The 18,874-nt window shown below is 34.1% G+C and overlaps 2 protein-coding genes across 5 annotated transcripts in view; one reads left to right on the top strand and one right to left on the bottom strand.

Annotated features, from left to right (window-relative positions):
- LOC123312511 (ras-like GTP-binding protein RhoL) overlaps positions 1–18,874 on the top strand; it is a 340,108-nt gene that overhangs the window by 282,923 nt on the left and 38,311 nt on the right. The window lies entirely within an intron of this gene.
- Positions 8,893–12,482, bottom strand: LOC123312497. 2 transcript variants are annotated; one of them, XR_006537633.1, is made up of 10 exons: positions 12,340–12,482; positions 12,185–12,269; positions 11,737–12,098; positions 11,577–11,678; positions 11,199–11,522; positions 10,577–11,138; positions 10,380–10,520; positions 9,786–10,317; positions 9,494–9,729; positions 8,893–9,437 (listed from the first exon to the last, which is right to left on the bottom strand). XR_006537633.1 is itself a non-coding variant. In XM_044896953.1 (9 exons), exons 2-9 carry the CDS (start codon positions 12,205–12,207, stop codon positions 9,562–9,564), a joined length of 2,214 nt encoding a protein of 737 aa, XP_044752888.1. In that variant the 5' UTR covers positions 12,208–12,269; positions 12,340–12,482; the 3' UTR covers positions 8,893–9,561. The 2 variants fall into 2 exon arrangements, 1 of the variants encoding a protein (XP_044752888.1); XM_044896953.1 differs by having other exon boundaries at positions 8,893–9,729.

The following is an 18,874-nucleotide window of genomic DNA, read 5'->3' as shown; positions in this document are numbered from 1 at the left end:
TGGAGGAGAACAATTATTTTCGTCATTATCTGCAATAACATAAGGTTTTAATTTATTAAAATGATAAGTTTTTAGTTTCGAAGGACTAATTCTCAATGTTGCTGTCTGATTATTATGTATCTGTTCTATTTTATAAGGTCCTTTGTAATTTGGAGCTAGTTTCTTATTTTTCGCTTTCGACTGTGAGTCATAAAGAAGTACAAGATCGCCTTCATTGAATTGATACGTTCTATTGTGAGTTTTATCATAATATTCCTTGGATTTATTTTTAGACTTTAGAAGATTCTCACGAGCAGTTTCTCTTAATATTTTCAATTTATTTGTGATATCAGTAGCTAGTTCTGAATAATTTTTGAGATTTTTCGGATTATTTATTTGTGACGGAATTCGAGCCCTTTGTCCAAAGACTAATTCATATGGGGTTTTTTTGAGTAGATTTATGTATTGAGGTATTATAACTAAACGTTGCAAAGTTGAGGAATTCATCCCAGTTATTAGAGTCTTTATTTACATAGCATTTGAAATAATCTTTAAGAGTTAGATGTGTTCTTTCTAAGGATCCTTGCGTTTGAGGAGGATATGGAGATGATTGCTTATGTTTGATCGACATTAATTTATTTAATTCTTTGAATATTTTCGATGTGAATTCTACGCCTTGATCTGTGAGAATATTGTTTGGAAATCCGAATTGTGTACAGAATTTAAGAAAGTGTATTGCTACCGTTACAGCATCATGTATGTTGAGAGCGTAAGCTTGAATGAATTTCGTTAAGTCGTCTTGAATGGTTAATATAAAGCGATTATTATTTTTCGTCATAGGTAGAGGACCAACTATATCTAAGGCAATTTGTTCACAGAATTTGGTTGAGGTAGTTGTAATGATCAAAGGAATTTTATTATGTTTGAAATCAGTTTTAGATTTTTGACATATTCTGCATCTTCTTATATACTTCCGAATATGATCTTTCATATTATTCCAAAAATAGAATTTCTTTATCTTTTCGTATGTGCGTTCAAATCCTTGGTGTCCAGCTAATGGTGAATCATGATTTTCGAATAAAATTTCCTTTATTAAGTTTTCATCACTTACATTAATTCGTTCGTCGCATAAAATTTCATATTCAAAGTCACGAAATAGAAAATATAAGAGACTGAAAAAGGTATCTTCTCGGATTATTGAATTATTTTTAAAAAGAGCTATATTTGGAATCGTGAACTTTTTTATGTTGTTAAAATTGAGCATTAGTCTAAGATTAACGAAAGTTGCGAATAAATCTTCGTATGTTACAGATTGATCATTATATTCTTTCAGAAAGAGAACAAAAATATGGGTTAACTTTTTTGCTATTATATCAGTAACTTTAGGATTTTCTGGAAGATCTGTAAAATGAGTTTTTATAAAATCAAGAAATTTGTTCGAAATTGAGTAGTCGCATGACATTGGAATTATAAATGTTTTTATATTGGAAATTGGCGTATTAACAACCTTAGGTTTAGGAATTTTGACTTCTCTTTGATGAAAGCCTTTGAAGTTTTCAAACGTAAGGTCTTCGTCATCTATAGAATAAACAAAATTTCTGTGTTTATCAGGTAAATTATATATTGTTATACTGATCGACGAATCGTGAAAAATGTATTTAATCATATCAAATATTTTTGGCCAATAAAGATTGTCTAATCCACAACTGATACGAGGGAAAGCTAAATGTGATTTATTTTTTTGCTTACATAAAATTTTGAGATTCATTAGAGCTTTGAAAACTGTTTGATAAGTAGGTTTTTGGAAAAAGAGAGCTTTAGTTATGAGGTAATAAATTTTTCGGTTTTAATCACTAATATAAGCCACTTGTCCTACCGTTTTATTTTGAGATTTCAACTCATCTACTTGTCCAAATCTAGTTTTGAATATTAATGCAATTCCTTTACCCATTTTAAAATCCTGAGATACACAATGTACTAGAGAATGATTAGGTGGCGCTTCGAAAAGATCGCCTAGCTTTTCTTGAATATTGGAAGAACTCTGTATGCTTTTGGATTCGTATTTATTCATGAAGTCATTATATGAGATTTCATTATTATTGTCTTGAATTAAACGACTTAGAGCATCTGCATTCTGATTCAACTTTCCTTTCTTATACACTATTTCATAATCATAGTCCATTAATTTCAATCTCCATCTCAATAAGCGACTTGAAGGTTCCTTACAATTTTTCAACCAAACTAAAGGTTTATGATCTGTGCAAATAATGAATTTTTGCCCATAAAGGTATGGCCTGTAATGTTTACAAGATTCAACGATAGCTAATAATTCCTTTTCTGTCGTGGAATAATTTCTTTCAGATTTTGTTAGAGTCTTAGAATAATAACTGATGGGTAAATCTTTTCCAATAGGTCCCTGAGAAAGTACTGCAGCAATAGCATCGTTTGAAGCGTCAGTAGTTAATATAAATGTTTCTGAAAAATTAGGAAATTTGAGAATTGGTTCTTTGGTAAGGATGTCTTTAAATTTTTCAAAGGACTTCTGACAATCTTCTGTCCATTCGAATTTTTGATTTTTCTTCAGTAAGTTATGTAATGGCTTAGCAATAGCGGAAAAGTTTTCAATGAATTTGCGATAATAACCAATAAGACCTAGAAACGATTTTAATTGTTTAGGATTTTTGGGAACTGATATATTTTTAATAACTTCGATTTTGTTTGGATCGGGTTTAACACCTTCTTCTGATACATGATGACCTAGATACGTTATTTCTCGACATAAAAATTCGCATTTATCCGGCTGTAATTGAAGATTGTGAATTTGTAATTGACGGAAAACATCTTCTAGCATCGAATTATGATCTTCTAATGAAGAACCATGAACCACTATATCATCAATATAACAAAAACATTTAGCACCTTGGAGCCCGGATAGTACAATTTTCATAAGTCTTGCTAAACGACTCGGACTGTTTTTGAGTCCCATAGGCATTCTGTTGAATTCGTAAAGTCCTGATGGAGTAGCTATAGTCGTTTTAAATTTATCCTTTTCTTCTAACTCGACCTGATAAAACCCTGATGCGAGATCTAATGTTGAAAAATAGATTGCATTTCCTAATTGATCTAATATGCTCTCAATATTAGGAAGTGGATAACTATCACCGACCGTTATTTCATTAAGTTTTCTAAAATCACAAACTAATCGCCATTTTTGTTGTCCTGATGCATCTTTTTTCTTAGGAACAATCCAAATTGGTGAATTCCACGGAGAATTAGAAGGTCTTATGATATCTTGATCGAGCATTTTCTGAATCTGTTCATTAGCTTCTTTTTCATGAATTTTAGGTAATCGATAAATTTTAGAAGAGATTGGAATGTTAGATAATGTTGGAATTTCATGTTTTAATGTTGGTGTTGAAGTTAAGGAATCGCCTGGTAGATAAAATAAGCTTGAATATTTATGACAAATTTTTATAATGGATGCTTTTTCTTCCTCATTTAAATGATTCAATCGAAGATTTTCTTCAAGAATTTTATTTCTTTGAAATGCTTCTTTTTTTGAGTGATTCTGATTATAGTTAGTTGAAAGATTTAAATTTATAGATTTTTCCTATAAGAATTCAATTATTTCCAATACGGGTCTGTCTATTGTGACTTCTTTAGAATTCAAGTTGAGAATTGGAATACGAGCTTTTGAATTATCATTTGTAACAAGAGTATTGGGTATAAGAACGTTATCACATATTGTTAATTTCTCAACGAGTCCCTGTCTCAAATTGCCAACAATATCGACTTCAGCAATAACTTCGCATCGAGGAGGAATGATTATTTTATCTTCTTTAATTTCATTGTTGAAACGAATACGGTGTCCGTTTATAATTGCAACATTGTCTGCATAATTAAGAATAGCTTTTTGTTCTTGGAAGAAATCGTTACCAAGCAACCCGTCGAAATGAGTCTGTATTTTTGCAGCGTTTATAACATTGAATTTATGAACAATATTTAAGGACGATATTGACAAAGATATTTCCGTTGTTCCAATTGTATTGATAGGCATATTGGGATTTATTCCATTCAATAAAACAATATCATTTTTATCAAGATGAGTTTGGCTAGGAATAAGTGCATCATGTTTTATAATGGAACAGGCCGCTCCTGTATCAATTAAAAGAGTTACATATTCTTTAGGAGAATTTGGGATTTTGAATGTTAGGAATTTTAATTTATCATGAGGAATATTAGACTTACTGCGAGAACTGTTTATTTTTGAATTTAATTGAATGCCTTCTGAATGATTTCGTCGGAATCCTGGGCATTCTTCAGGTCCGAACTTTCCCCGTTTAAATGATTGACTTTAGAATTGTTGAATTCTCGTTTCCTACATTCTGATATTATATGACCTGATTTTTTACAATAATTACAAAACTTGTAAGATTGAGCGTTTGGATTTAAGGTATAATTAGGAGGACTATTTTGTCTAGAAGTTGAGGCATGATTATTAACGTTTGAATTATTCTTTACGAAATTATAGCTTTCATTCGAAGGATTAGGAGGTCTATTATTCATATTATAATTACGTTTATAGTTATGATTTTGAAGATTAGGAGTTGTGCCATTCCTTTGATTATTTTGAAAAGAGGTTCTGTGATTATTTGAATAAGAATTTCTTTGATTGGTAATACGATTCATAGAATTAGATTTAGATTTGGTATAATTTATAATTTTTTCCTCTTGAAGAGCAATAGAATAAGCTTCATTCAAATCACCTATATTTCTAGCTCGAAGCATTTGACTTATTTCTGCTTTGGAATGAATGATGAACCGTCGAAGAGCAGTTTGTTGAATTGATTTTTTCAATCCCGGAAGTTCGTCAGGATGAGAACAACTCAAGATTTCAGCTTGAATACATTCGTTTTTCACTTTTTCCAGACGTTTAAAGAAATCAGTTATATTTTCATATGGCGCTTGTCGAATGGTTTCAAGTTCTTCGTGCGTTTGAACTAAATGTTTCGTTTGGCCATAAAATTGTTTCAAACGAATTTTTAATTGAGTCCAAGAAGTTATATCCGATAATTCTAATTCATTAACGACACTAGCTGAGAGTTGTGATACAACATAGAGCAATAAACTATCGATTTGATCAGGCGAAGCAAGTGAAAAAGCAGAATTTGTGTTTTGAATGAAGGTATTGAGTTCAGATCGATTTCCATCGAAGGGTTTGATAAACTTAAAGAGAACTGTTATTGGGAGATTATTTGAAGAACTTTCGTCGTCATTTTGAGGAATATTTTTAATTTCAGGATTTGACATGATGAAGGATTTAAGGAAATTGATTTCACTTGAGAACGATTATATAAATGATGGTTGATAAACAGAAAATTGACTTACGTTTTTCTCGAGGGAATTAGGAATTTGAACCCGTGCGTAGACTCCAGTAGTCAGGTGAATCTTAGGATCCAATTACACAGGTGGCTTCTTCTGCGTAGACTCCGCTAGTCCGGTGAATCTTGAGATCCAGTTACAGAAGAGGGAAGCAGCTTTGGCTTATAGCTTGGGGTCTTTTCCTATTAAGAGCTGTGCTCATAGAGAGGCGGTCAAGATGTGATCTTCTTCTCGAGTGACACTGCACAATCACTGCACTGCACTAAACTGAAGAAACACGGCGACTGCACTCCAGTAGATATCCTGCAGGTCTTTGTAGACTCTTCTTCAGATGTCCTGTTGGCTTTCCTTGAGGTATTCTGCTGGCTCTCTTTTAGGTATCCCACCGCTCTGTCACCAATTTTTGTGTTGTATTCCTTTCGGAACGAACTTAGTTTTTAAAAAACTAACAGAAAGCAGGGTCGCTGTCACCAGGGCAGCTTTATTGAGGTAAAGCTCCGTAAAACCTTTAGTTATGAACACTATTATAGATTGATAGATTGTCACTTTACGAAGGATAACGCACTGTTATTTTTAATTAATTTATTTGGAAGGCACAAGATACAGAAATAGATCAATAGATACGAAAATTAATTTGAACTATGCGATATGAATGAAGAATCAATCTCAACGGTACGATCTGAACTGAACTGAGAGCGTCATGCTGCTACTTATATATTGTTTTGGAAAATGCTGACTTGAGCAAAAATATGTTAACAATGGGGCCCTTGTATACAGGGTGGCAACAATATACTTGTCTTATATGAAGCAGAAAATATCGAAAATAAGATTTAATGGCCTTAGACTAATCTAGAATGAACGTGGCAAACATAAACTAACTCCTTGTGGAAAAATATAAACTTCAATTCAACCAGAAAAACAAATAGATACAGATACACAAAATTCAAACAATAACCAATATTGATCTAAATGCAAATAGTACTCCCAGGTGAGAAAGAAAATACAATGATTATGCTACAATCTAAGGCAATTAAATATAGCGGTAAAATATTTGAATCATTATGTGCATGGTGGTGAAGCAACTGTCCATTCACCGGCAATTTTCTTCAAATGGTCAACATTCTTTCGAAGAGTTTGTCCCGTTTCGTCATTCTCTATTTCAACATCAGCTCCCTGTTTTTTGGTAATAGTATGCGGTGTCGCGTTAAATGTAGAAGTAAGCTTATTTTCTCACTGAATGTCAGCAAGTGTTGTGTACTTCACATAGGCAAAAATAATCCAAAATTGTCCTATTGGATCGACGGTTGTAGACTGGAGTCAGTGACTCGCCATGTTGATCTGGGAGTTGTTGTGGATTCAGATTTGTGCTGGTCATACCATGTGGCAGCAGTTGCGGGTAGGGCGAGGCAGGTCGGGTACTTGTTGGCTAAGACCTTCAGGAACTCCAGTATTCCGACTTGGAAGTTCTTATATAGAACATATATTCGCCCCATTATGGAGTACGCTGGACAGGTGTGGTGGCCGTCGACCAAATACGATGAAAACTTACTGGAATCCGTTCAACGCTGGACCACACGCCTGCCATATTCATATCAGCGACCGTCCTATGAGGATCGCCTCCTTATATTTGGTCTGTCCAGTTTTGCAGAGCGTCGGGCCAGGGGTGATCTCATTTTCACATTTCGTGCTGTACATGGCCACTTTGGGGAGGAACTCGAAAACATGTATCGCCTTAACACCAATAGTTTGAGAGGTCATCGCTTCAAGCTACAGAAGGAACCATTCAAAACATCGATTAGACAGAGGATCCTTTTCAACAGAGTGTTCAATCAATGGAATCGTCTGCCGACTACAGTTGTGGAGGCTGCCTCGGTGAACGCTTTCAAAAACAGGTTGGATGAAATGCGCATTTTGCTCTGATTTTGTGTTGTATTATAAGTTAGAATTCTTCTCTCACGATTGTTAGTTACAGAATTGTAGATTTATATTTTTTGGATTTATAGGTTTACCTCAATCCTAGTTATAATGTAAATAAATAAATAAATAATAAATATTTTTGACGAGTACTTTGTCTCCACACTTTAACTCGCTCTCTTGGGTGTTTCTTTTTCTGTCTGCATAAATTTTCCCTTTTTCTTTTTCCCATATATCATGATCACGGATTTCTTCCTCCACTACATCCATGGAGAACTCATTTGAGTGGGAAGGTAAAATGGATAATTTGTCACGAAATTGTCGCCGGAAAAATAATTCCGATGGTGTTTTGCCGGTAGTAGAATGAGGAGTACTATTATACATCATCAAATAGTCTAATAAGTCATCTTTCCCATTTCTTTTATTAATACGACTAATTTTTAATCTTTTCAGTATATCTCGATTTTGGCGTTCTACTTCTTCTTTTTGTTGAGGCCAATAGGGTATACTGTGGAATAGGATAATATTATGATTTTCGCAACAGTCTTTGAATTCTTGGCTACAGAATTGTTTTCCATTATCCGCAGTAATGGATTCGGGTATACCTAGCCTAGAGAAAATTTCTTTCAAAACTCTAATGGTATCAGAAGAGGTGATATTCTTCATGCATTTAATTTCCCTACTGTAGTAATCTACAATTACGAATAAATATCCATTACTTGGAAGAGATCCCATGAAATCAATAGCTGTATCTATCAGCATACATTAATTGTCTCCAGGATGCCAAATCATATCGACCAATCAGAGTGCAGCGCATCTCCCGCCAAAACTTTATCTTCTCTCTGAGCATACGTTAATTCTCTCAAAGAATCCCAAAATCCTAGCCAATCAGGGCAAAGCTATCTCGTTTGTCGTTTTCCCTACGCAATGCACCCGATATTGACGTGTGTTAATCGAAAAACGAATGTTGTGTTATGAATTGACAGCTTTCAGCTGATAGCTTAACCTACAAAGAAAGATCTTTGCTACAAAGCTCAACTTGTGATAAGTCATAGTCAGAGTCTCTGATATTAGTGTTCTGTTTTGTAATCCACTGATTAATATGAAGTATATTATTCAAACATGGATTGAAAATAATAATATTGAAAGTATAGTATTGTACAAATTTCTCCGTTAGTTCCTCATGTGGATGAATATGATATAAAATTTGGTTAATGTAATAAAAATACGGAACTTCATAATTACCTAAATTTATTATGCCATTTTAGTTAATATTAAAAAGATATTGAAAATTGTATCCACTTCAAGGAAGGTTTGCTTTGAATACTAAAACGTAACTATAAATCTAAGTCATATTCAAAATAGATTAGAAAAAAATCACTAATGTTATCAGACAATTTGATGTCTATTCAAAATAAGGATTAACTTTCTAGGGATATTTTTCTACAGAACTCGTAGGCAATATAACTTCATAATTGCTTCTTAAATTTTTTTGATCAGAAACTTTGAAGAATTGGCCTACAAAAAGAGATACACAAATTTTCTCACTCAAATCTTTTCAAAGATGCTCTTGAAAATGAAATTGGCAGGACATAGGGAATAACAGAAACATCCAGGTTAAAAAGTTATCATTCTTTATTTTCTACAATGAACAATAGAATATCCAAGAAGTACGAGTCAATTACATTTACTTGTTTCACAAAAGAAATCTGCATAACTCATGGGAAGCAACAGTGCATGTACAATAGCATTATACTCCAAGGTTGCATTCACAAACTTACTACAAGAGTAGAGTATGACCATGCTCAGAGAGCATACTCTGAGGAAGACATACATACATTTGTAAATTTGAGTAATCAGAGCTTACTCGGAGTAAGTTTGAGTGCGCAACACAAGTGAACACTACAAACAAACAAAATGTATTCAGAATGGATATAAATTAAGCAATCTTATACATTTCTTTAGTATAATTAGATAATCCAAAATCAAAATAAAACCACATTTACCTACATGAATGAAATTATATTTCACAATCACTAAAAAGACAAATTCATGCATTATCATTTCTAAAGTGAAGCACACATATTCTACAAATCAGACATCCATGATAGATGTAGATATTGACCCACCACCTCCCCACCTTCACACCCTCTAAGTGATATCTACAAAGTAATCGAAAATGAAAACCAACACAAAGCAGCAGTGGATTAATATTAACCTTCTAAATTCAAACGAAAAGCAAGTTATAAATGTGAATAATATTCCATCACCAACATTCATAATATTCTACTTTTTGTTAGGATAATATAATTGCTTTTCTATTTTCCTTTTTTCTACTCTTTGGGTTTTTTTGGCTTGAGAACTATTATAAGTTTTATTGATAATCTCTACCATCTTATAAAATTCTTCATCATCCAATGATTTTAATTTCAGGAATGTATCTTTCAATACAGTCTACAAAAATTTTAATGCACAGGATATTCCCATCACCAATTTTCTACCCAACTTACCTCACGCTTGGTACTAGGATCAATGGAAACAGTATTTTGAGATTCTGTTATTTCTTCAATAAAATTGTCAACTTCATTTTGATTTCGAACTCTGCTAGTCGAAGGCTCATCTATACATAATGGAGATTCATCACTCTCTGGACCTACAACAAAATCGCTCCTCTTTTCGGCCAAAGCAACTGCATGAATATGTTTACACAATGCAGTTTTGATAGTGTATTCTGGACACTGACATTGATACTTATGAATGCATACTTTGCATTGGTCACAATACAAGGTTCTGCATTCATCGTCACACATCTCGTTATATTTAACTATATAAAATTTTCCACTTACCGAAGTCGAGAAAACTTTAAACTCACCAGAATCTAATACTATCACTTTGTCCTTTACTTCATTTTCAGCCTTTATATGAGCTTCTCTACCTACTCTGCTTTGGTAGGAATTGGCGTTAGGTCTCTCCAAATCAATAATTTTTTTCCACATTTTATCTTGTACTAGATCTTCTAATAAATCTAATAATTTTTCTATTCTGAAATCCACATATTCCAAATAATATACATAATTATAGTGTATCAATATACAAATATTTACCGTAGGTTCTGCTTTCCCTTCATTTTATTGTATTTTATCACTTTATTTAGGCTCTCAATAGCCATGTTAGTATTAATACCAACATTTATCCTGTAGCAATGGGACCACATCATTATTCTTTCAATACTCTGAAAATAGTGTCTGAAAGAATATGAAATTAGAATAAAGTTGCCTAAATTGCTTATATCACAACTCACTTCTGTAAATATTTCAAAAAATCATATTCACATTCTTCTTCCAAATATTTGAAGTACTCTTCTTTCAATTCTAGAAATTTGGTTTGGTCAGTTTCTTTCAATATATGCCTCATTCTGTATTTCATTCCTTTTCTGATTTCTATTTTCTTTATTTTATTTCTCCCTTGGATGTTCCAGTTTTTTATGACATGCCACGTGCAAAGCAAACGCCTTGGCTTCTCATCCTTCACCATTTCTTGGCACCATGCATTGAAATATTTGGCATCATCGTCTGTCATAATATACTCACATTTTATATAGTCTCCAAGTCTTTCCCTTAATGACCTAAAAAAAATGTTTTGGATCGTCTGATCCAAACGATTGGAAATCAAAAAGGATACAGGGAACCCAACATTGTTCTCATCTTTGACTAAAACAATAGTCAATTCAAAATTCCTCATGTTGGTTCCATGAGTGCCATCAATACAAATAATTTTTGGGAATTCCCTCAGCTTTCTTTCCATAGTCCTGTTCATGAAAGCTATAGCAAAATCTTCAATTTGCAGCTGAGGGTGACTTTCTCCTGATAAAAATATGATAAGCAGGTATTAAATCAGAATCAAATTAGTGTATAAAAACATACCTATCTGCTTGAATAAGAAAACAGTGTTTTCATCTTGACAGTTCAATTCTTCCACTTTTAAGGCTGTTGCTGTCATATCATCTGCATGTCGTTGTTTGTTTATATTGAATTTTCGAATGATATATGAGAGATCTCCTCTTGTTAAAATATTCATTCTGGTGAGCTTCCCTTCCTCTAATATTCTCGCATCCTCAAGTATTCTCTCTTTTGTAACACCAGCACATAATTTTTCAGCGAGCATTTCCTGTTGATCCTTCGATAAATGTTTGGCTCGGAGTTCATCATCATGGCCAGCATGTGTTTCAATATAGTTCACTGTTACTCCTTAAATAGAATGAATCAACACTAGTACAATAACTATATTATTAAAAGTGTTACCAGAATTAGTTATTTTAGCACAAATTCTAGATGGACATAATCCTGATATTTTAATGCTTCCTCCTGCTTTTGAACATCTTTGGTTACTTTTACTGTCATATCCTGAATAGAAGTAATTGAATAATTGAGTTACTTAGATAGATAGCTTAAATATACTCACCTCTTGTATTACTCCTATTGCAATTATAGTATATGTACTCATCATCTTTGATCTTTTGACCTCTTTGAAAGGCATAATCTATATTTCTATTGTCAACTGCTCTCCAAGCTTCAAATTCCTCTTTGTTTCCAAAATAAAGAGTTGATCGTATAATAGTCAAAAAATGAATTTTTTCTATATGATCCACTAACTGGTCATGGCTTCCAAATGATAATTTAAGTTTATCCTCACAAAGTGGACATTTAATATTCTTCGTGTCCTTTCCTGTAAGTGGCTCTTGCAGGTGCACCTGTTTTATATGGCGGTTGAATGTAGACACACTGGATAACCTTTTGCCACATATGTGACAAAGAAGCTGTTTACTACAAAAATAGCAAGCTGATGACAACAATCAAATCACCCCTATTCTGTAACTCAGATCGGAATGAACCATATGAATAAACTTTACCTTTCTTGATCCATATCGATCATTCAAACGTAGCAATAAAAACTGCTTTTTAGAGCTGATAAACTGATATAGATATTACCACCGGCTGAAAGGCAAATATCAGAAACTCGTTCAAATATTTTAATATAGTCAAAAAGCAATTATTAATTAATTACCTTCTTTCGCAATCTGTATAAGCGATAATAATCGCTGTTTTCGAAATTTAATGAAAGAACAAACTGAAATGCGAAATTTTGAACTTATTACATTCACAGATAACAGAGTATCATCAAAATTAAGAGGATCTAATGGTACGATTACATGAAGAAGTTCGTTCGAGATCGAGAATAACCCGGTCGGGGGAAAAGTTGGCCAGACCAGAGAAATGTTTTGGCGGGAGATGCGCTGCACTCTGATTGGTCGATATGATTTGGCATCTGGAGACAATTAATGTATGCTGTATCTATCCATAGGCTTATTGACAAAGACGTCTTTTCATTGGTTCAGGTGGATTAGGTGCAGAAACTAAGGTACAATCTTTGCAATCTTTTACAATTTTTTCCGCATCATTTTCTATTTTTGGCCACCATACTTTGCTTCCGAGTCGTTTCTTCATTGCTACAATCCCGAGATGACCCTCATGAGCCAGATCCAGTACTCGTTTCCGGAGTTTTTCTGGTATAACGATTTTATCACCCCGTAATAAAATTTCAGAATAACAAGAAAGCTCATTTTCAAAGATTTTAAACCTCTCAGTCCCTCCTGGCCAACTACCTTCCTTTAAGCTGCTTTAATCAATTCTATTTCATTGTCACTTTTTGTATATTTTTTGAGTTCTTTTATGGTGGTAACTATAGGTTTCGTGTACTCAATAAAATGATGGATGAATTCTTTTTCAAAGGGCTGGTCTTTTTCATTATGGACGAGTAAACGGGATAGAGGGTCTCCTATATTTGTTTTTCCCGGGCGGTAGACAATTCTATATTTAAACGATTGTAGCCTCAAAACCCATCGTTCAATACGAGCTCAAGGTTTGGATTTTGGACCAAAAATAACCTCCAGAGGCTTGTGATCAGTCACTAATTCGAAATGATCTTTGCCAAACAAATATATTTCGAAATGCTCAACGGCCCATACAAGAGCTAGAGCTTCTTTTTCGGTTTGACAATAATGCCGTTCACAGTCTGCCAAACTTTTGTTAGCGTAAGAGATAACCCTAGCTCCCTTACTGTCGAACTGTAACAAGATAACACCTAAACCAACAGGACTCGCATCGGCTATCACCTGTGTTCGGTCTTGTGGATCATAGTAGCCCAAAACAGAACTACTAGAAAGCGCATTTTTCAATTTGGAAAACGCTTCTTTTTGTTCTCGCTTCCAATGATTTTCGATATTGGCATTCTTCCCTAGTTTTGATCGAAGAAGTTCTCTCAGGGGTTCGGTTATGGTTACCAGATTCGGATTCCATTCACCAAAAAAATTAACCAATCCTAGGAAACTCTGCAATTCATCAATTGTTTTTTGGGTCGCGAAAGTTCCTTATTGCATCAATATGAGTTTTTGAAGGTTTGATGCCCTACCTTGAAGGAACGTGGCCAAGAAAATTGACTGAACTCATTTTGAATTGACATTTTTCATTGTTAAGAAGTATGTCATGATTCTTGAGCGTATCTAGTGTTCTTTTTAAATTTTCATCATGTTGATTCTCATCTTCCCCAGATACAATTATGTCATCAATAAAGTTGATTGCGCCAAGGCAATTGATCAGTATTTTTTCCATAATTTTTTGGAAGATTTCTGGAGCACAATTTATACCAAACATAAGCCTTTTGTATCTTGAAAGGCCCTTCCTGGTGATGAAAGTAGTAATGAAACGTAGATTCCGATATTTCCACTTAATGAAAAGCATTTTTTATATCTAGTCGCGAAAATAAGGTAGCCCTTCTCAACTGGGAAACAAGAGTTTCCATTGTTGGTAGGGGATGGTTTTCCAGGGAAATGGCCTGATTTGCACGTCGCATATCAATACAAATATGAACATCGCCATTTCCTTTAAGTACAGGGACCATGGGTGATATCCATTTCGAGGGCTCATTAACTTCCTCAATTATGTCTTTGTCTAGTAGATCTTTCAATATATGGTCAACTTTTTGTTCCAAAGGTATCGGTATTCGCCTGTACGGTTGTACAACTGGTTGCACATTCTTGTCAATTGGAATATCTACGACTAAACCCCCGATCTTGGGAAAAAGAGACGTCACACAGTTTACATTCACTTCGATTTTCAAAACACCCAATGAGATTGCGGTTATTTTTCCTAAAAGGTTGTTTTTGCGGTTCTTTATAACGTAAAACTCAGCATTTTCTTTTTTATTATTAGCTCTGATTTCTGCTTCGAAATATCCTAATACCTAATACAACGGTTTGCTACTTGCATATGAAATAAACTGTTTGTCTGTTCACTTGTTTCTGTATACTTATTCCGCTTCATTTCAAGTTTTCCCAGGTAATTTAATCTATTATGTTGTTTTTAATGCCCGAATCAACTATCATAGATATCATAATACCTCCCAAATTACAAACGATAGTTGTATCATCGTCCAAATGGAATATGTAATCCGGGTCTTCAGATTCACTGTCCAGTTTATTAATTGAGTTTGAATGTTTACTCTATTCACTTTTTCTTTCGCCTCTCTGAGGAAGCGTCGCCCTTTTTCTCCTAGACTTAGACAATATTTTCTAAAATGACACCTAAAATTACATTTTGTGCATGTTGAATCTCTAGCAGGGCACCTTGGATCCTGTGAATTGTGCCGCAGATTTCCACATCTAGAAAAACCTTGTTTTTTTTTAGATTATTCGAATCGCTAGGAAACTCATTTTTAATGTGCAATTTATTAATTGTGTCGCTAGTGCTAGGGGTGGCTTTATCAGCATCTTCAAATTCCTGCATTTGTCGATTCACAGATTCCAAGGCGTTGGCTTCCAATATCATCTAGTTTGATATTGTCTCCTAGAGATAAAATTTTCCGTCTCAGATTTTTCGATTTACATTTTTCAGTTATTTGATCGATTAAAGGATGATTCATGCTAGACCGTGTCGGAGCCGGGCCGGGACCGACTCCGGGCCGTTGCAACCGGGTTGCCACTCTGAAAACACGGGCACGGCACGTGTCCCAACCGGTGTAGTGTGGATGGGTCAATTGAAATTGCTCAAATAATTCTTTTACCGTGTCCCGTCCGGGTCCCGGCCCGGACCCGACACGGTCTAGCATGAATCAGCCTTAAATGTTCTTCTATATCACTAAACTGACACTTCGATGCTTGGTGTCTCAGTCGCACCAAAAACTTATCAAACTCATCATCTGCCTGCATCCACTGTGGGATCATATCTGCTCCAGGTAAACTATAAAATATTTCTTGCAATGTCATGCCACCCGAGTGTAAGAGGATGCCTTTCTATTTGGCTGGTTCTGCTATGTTCGATGCGGCAAGAAAGATCTGTAGCGCTCTTTTCCATTTCTCCCATCTAGATCCTAGAGATAGTGGATCACCTTCGCATTGGTATTGCTCAATTCCCGAAAGAGTGTTCATTCTAGAAATCAGATACCAGATATTGCATTAGTATATTGGCGCATGAGAATTTGGGTCTTTTGGTTCACTAGCTAACTTGGAAAAATTAATCCAATTCTTTTTTTTTTTTCTGATTAATTTAAGCTTACTTAGAATTTTTCCAATTTTATTCAATTGACAACCTCAATTTGAGCATTGTATAAAGACCACTTATCTTTATCCAATGATTTGAGGTAACTTGGAAATTTATCCAATTTTCTTAATTTGACAAGCTTAATTTGAGCTAACTTGAAACTTCATCCATGCAATTTCATTTAGTTGACAAGCTTAATGCTAACTTGGAAATGTATCCAATTTTATTCAGTCGACAAGCTCAATTTGAGCTTACTTGGAAACTTATCCAATGTTATTCAGTTGACAAGCTCATTTTAAGCTAACTTAGAAATTTATCCAATTTTATTCAGTTGACAAGCTCAATTTGAGCTAACTTGGAAACTTATCCAATTTCATTCAGTTGACAAGCTCAATTTAAGCTAACTTGGATATTTATCCAATTTTATTCAGTTGACAAGCTCATTTTAAGCTAACTTAGAAATTTATCCAATTTTATTCAGTTGACAAGCTCAATTTGAGCTAACTTGGAAACTTATCCAATTTTATTCAGTTGACAAGCTCAATTTGAGCTAACTTGGAAACTTATCCAATTTTATTCAGTTGACAAGCTCAATTTGAGCTAACTTGGAAACTTATCCAATTTTATTCAGTTGACAAGCTCAATTTAAGCTAACTTGGAAATTTATTCAATTTCTTTGGTGAACAAGCTCAATTCGAGCTGAGTTGGAAATTAATCCAATTTTATTATGTTGACAACTTGAACTGGCTTGGAAATTTATCCAACTCCGAACCGAATTCAAATGAACTCGAAATTCAGTATTTTTTGTTTACTCACTTTTGAACTCCTTCTGCCACCTTTGAACTCTCACTTATGAACTCCTCTTGTTCTTCTTCACTTTCCACTATTCCAATAATTAAATTTACTTTATCTTCGTCGCCAAAATGTAATGTATTAAAGAAAACTCGGTAATTGTAGGAAACACTTTATTCACATCAGTTCTCTAAATCGAATGCCACGAGTTGGAACAAATCTGCTTATGGTTTACATAACTCATATTTCAACTATATTAGTCATCGCGCTGCGTACAGTGTATTATTTCGAATACTCTATACCATCAATCCATTTTTCCATTGTCTTGAAGAAATTTCTTTCAGGAATTATATGCTGTGAAGCACCACTGTCCAGTATCCATGTAGAGTCGTTGTCAACCAACATACCAACAATACTTTCAGGGATTCGTCCATTTTCTCGTTCTCTACTTTCTACATTAAAGTTACTTCCACGTCCACGTTGATTTTGGGAGTTTGAATTGTTACCTTTATCCTTGTTTTTCTTTGGCAATCGACAGTCTCTCGCAAAATGACCAGTTTTGTTGCAGTTATAGCATCTCGCTTTTGAAACTTTCTGGGGTTTAGTATTTTTTGTAGTTGAACTAACAAGTGCGGTTTGTTTTAACTTCAACTTTAAAGATACTTGCCTCCTCGTCTATTAACCTGGCGGTGAGGTTTCTCACAGTCTGTTTTGATGCATCTAGAGACAGCCAAGCTTGTCTGAAAGTTCCAAACTTCATGGGTAATGAACTGAAGATTTTAATGATTATAGCTGTGTCACTGATTGCTACGAAGGCGTAGAAGGGCCAAGGAATTATTTTATTTTCAATCCCGACTTATAACTCGGGATCTCGAGATCCGGAGTTATAAGTCGGGATCTCGAGATCCCGAGATATAAGTCGGGATTCTAACCTCTATTTTTCGAATTCAACTTAGTCGTTGTCGAATTCAACTTTGTCGTGTTCGAGGTGCAATCAACATAATCATTATCTAACTATCCTACGGTAAATTTAAATCGGGAATAACTTTTCCAACTTTTTGCAGTGAAAATGAATGACATGTCAGAGGTAAGTTTTTTGCTTTCTCTAAATGAATAGCCATTTTGAATTATGTATATTCGATTCTAGGAGAAAAGAACTGAACAATTAGTGCAGCGATATTACGCGCTAGGATTCGAGCATAAGGAAATTCTAGCATGGTGGTCCATACTCCGGAAGCATAATTCACAATTCTGGATTAACCTATTTGAAATAGAAGAGTTATAACATCATGTAGATTTTTGTAAGATTCAGGTGAATTAAAAACAACAGAAATATGTGTGTATTCTGTTTCAATAACAAAGGTTTTATTCAAATAAACCAAAAAGATAATTCCCTTATATGTGTTATATTCTGTAAGTAATAAGAGTAAGGGTTTTCAATTACCCTCAAATTCAAGATTGTTTTCTTTATCATCTGTATGAGATTTTGTCATCCGAATAATAGCCAAATATTTAAAGCTACACCATATAGATGAACCCTTCGAGGAAAAATGTAATAGCGGAATGGGATTTGGACCAGAATTTATTACAAATTTTCAATTAAATCCGATTCATTAAACTCAAATCAATTATAAACTTCCTATAAAGCCTTCCTCTGAAAAACAAATATTCTGAGGACGTATACTGAAAAAATTTTAGTATACACCATTGAATTTAAATACTCAAGGTTTACACTTATACAGGGTGAATCACCGCAATGGCCTACTAGACGTTTTAAATATGGCTCAAACGACAGCAAATGAGTCATACTAACACGCCCTCTCAGGTTCACTTCTAATTTAGAAAGAGCCTGTATATCTTCGCATCGTAAATGATATGATAGCTGATTTGATGTAGGAGTTTCAACAATATATAACCCCTGGGTAAAAACTCAAACGTTTATGAGTTATTTGGATTCCTATGAAAAAAATTGTGAAAATGCGGAGTCACACTTTTCTGTATATTTCTGCTGAAAAGATTATCTCAATAAATTCTTTCGCACTTTCAATTTTTCATAATTTTGCCTTATGTAGGTACTTTTATTTTAGCTTTGTCTTTTTTCCATGTAGAATCGACTGATTTTAAAAAATATAGGTTGTAATTTGAAAATCTTGAGTTTAGAATAATTCGATGTGTCCAACTTGATGATTTTACATAAACACCTGTACATTTTG

Source organism: Coccinella septempunctata, chromosome 4 (assembly GCF_907165205.1).
Source record: "Coccinella septempunctata chromosome 4, icCocSept1.1, whole genome shotgun sequence".
NCBI classification, from domain to species: Eukaryota; Metazoa; Arthropoda; class Insecta; order Coleoptera; family Coccinellidae; genus Coccinella; species Coccinella septempunctata.
Note: the sequence above shows the minus strand (reverse complement) of the source record. Positions and strands in the feature narration are given on the sequence as shown.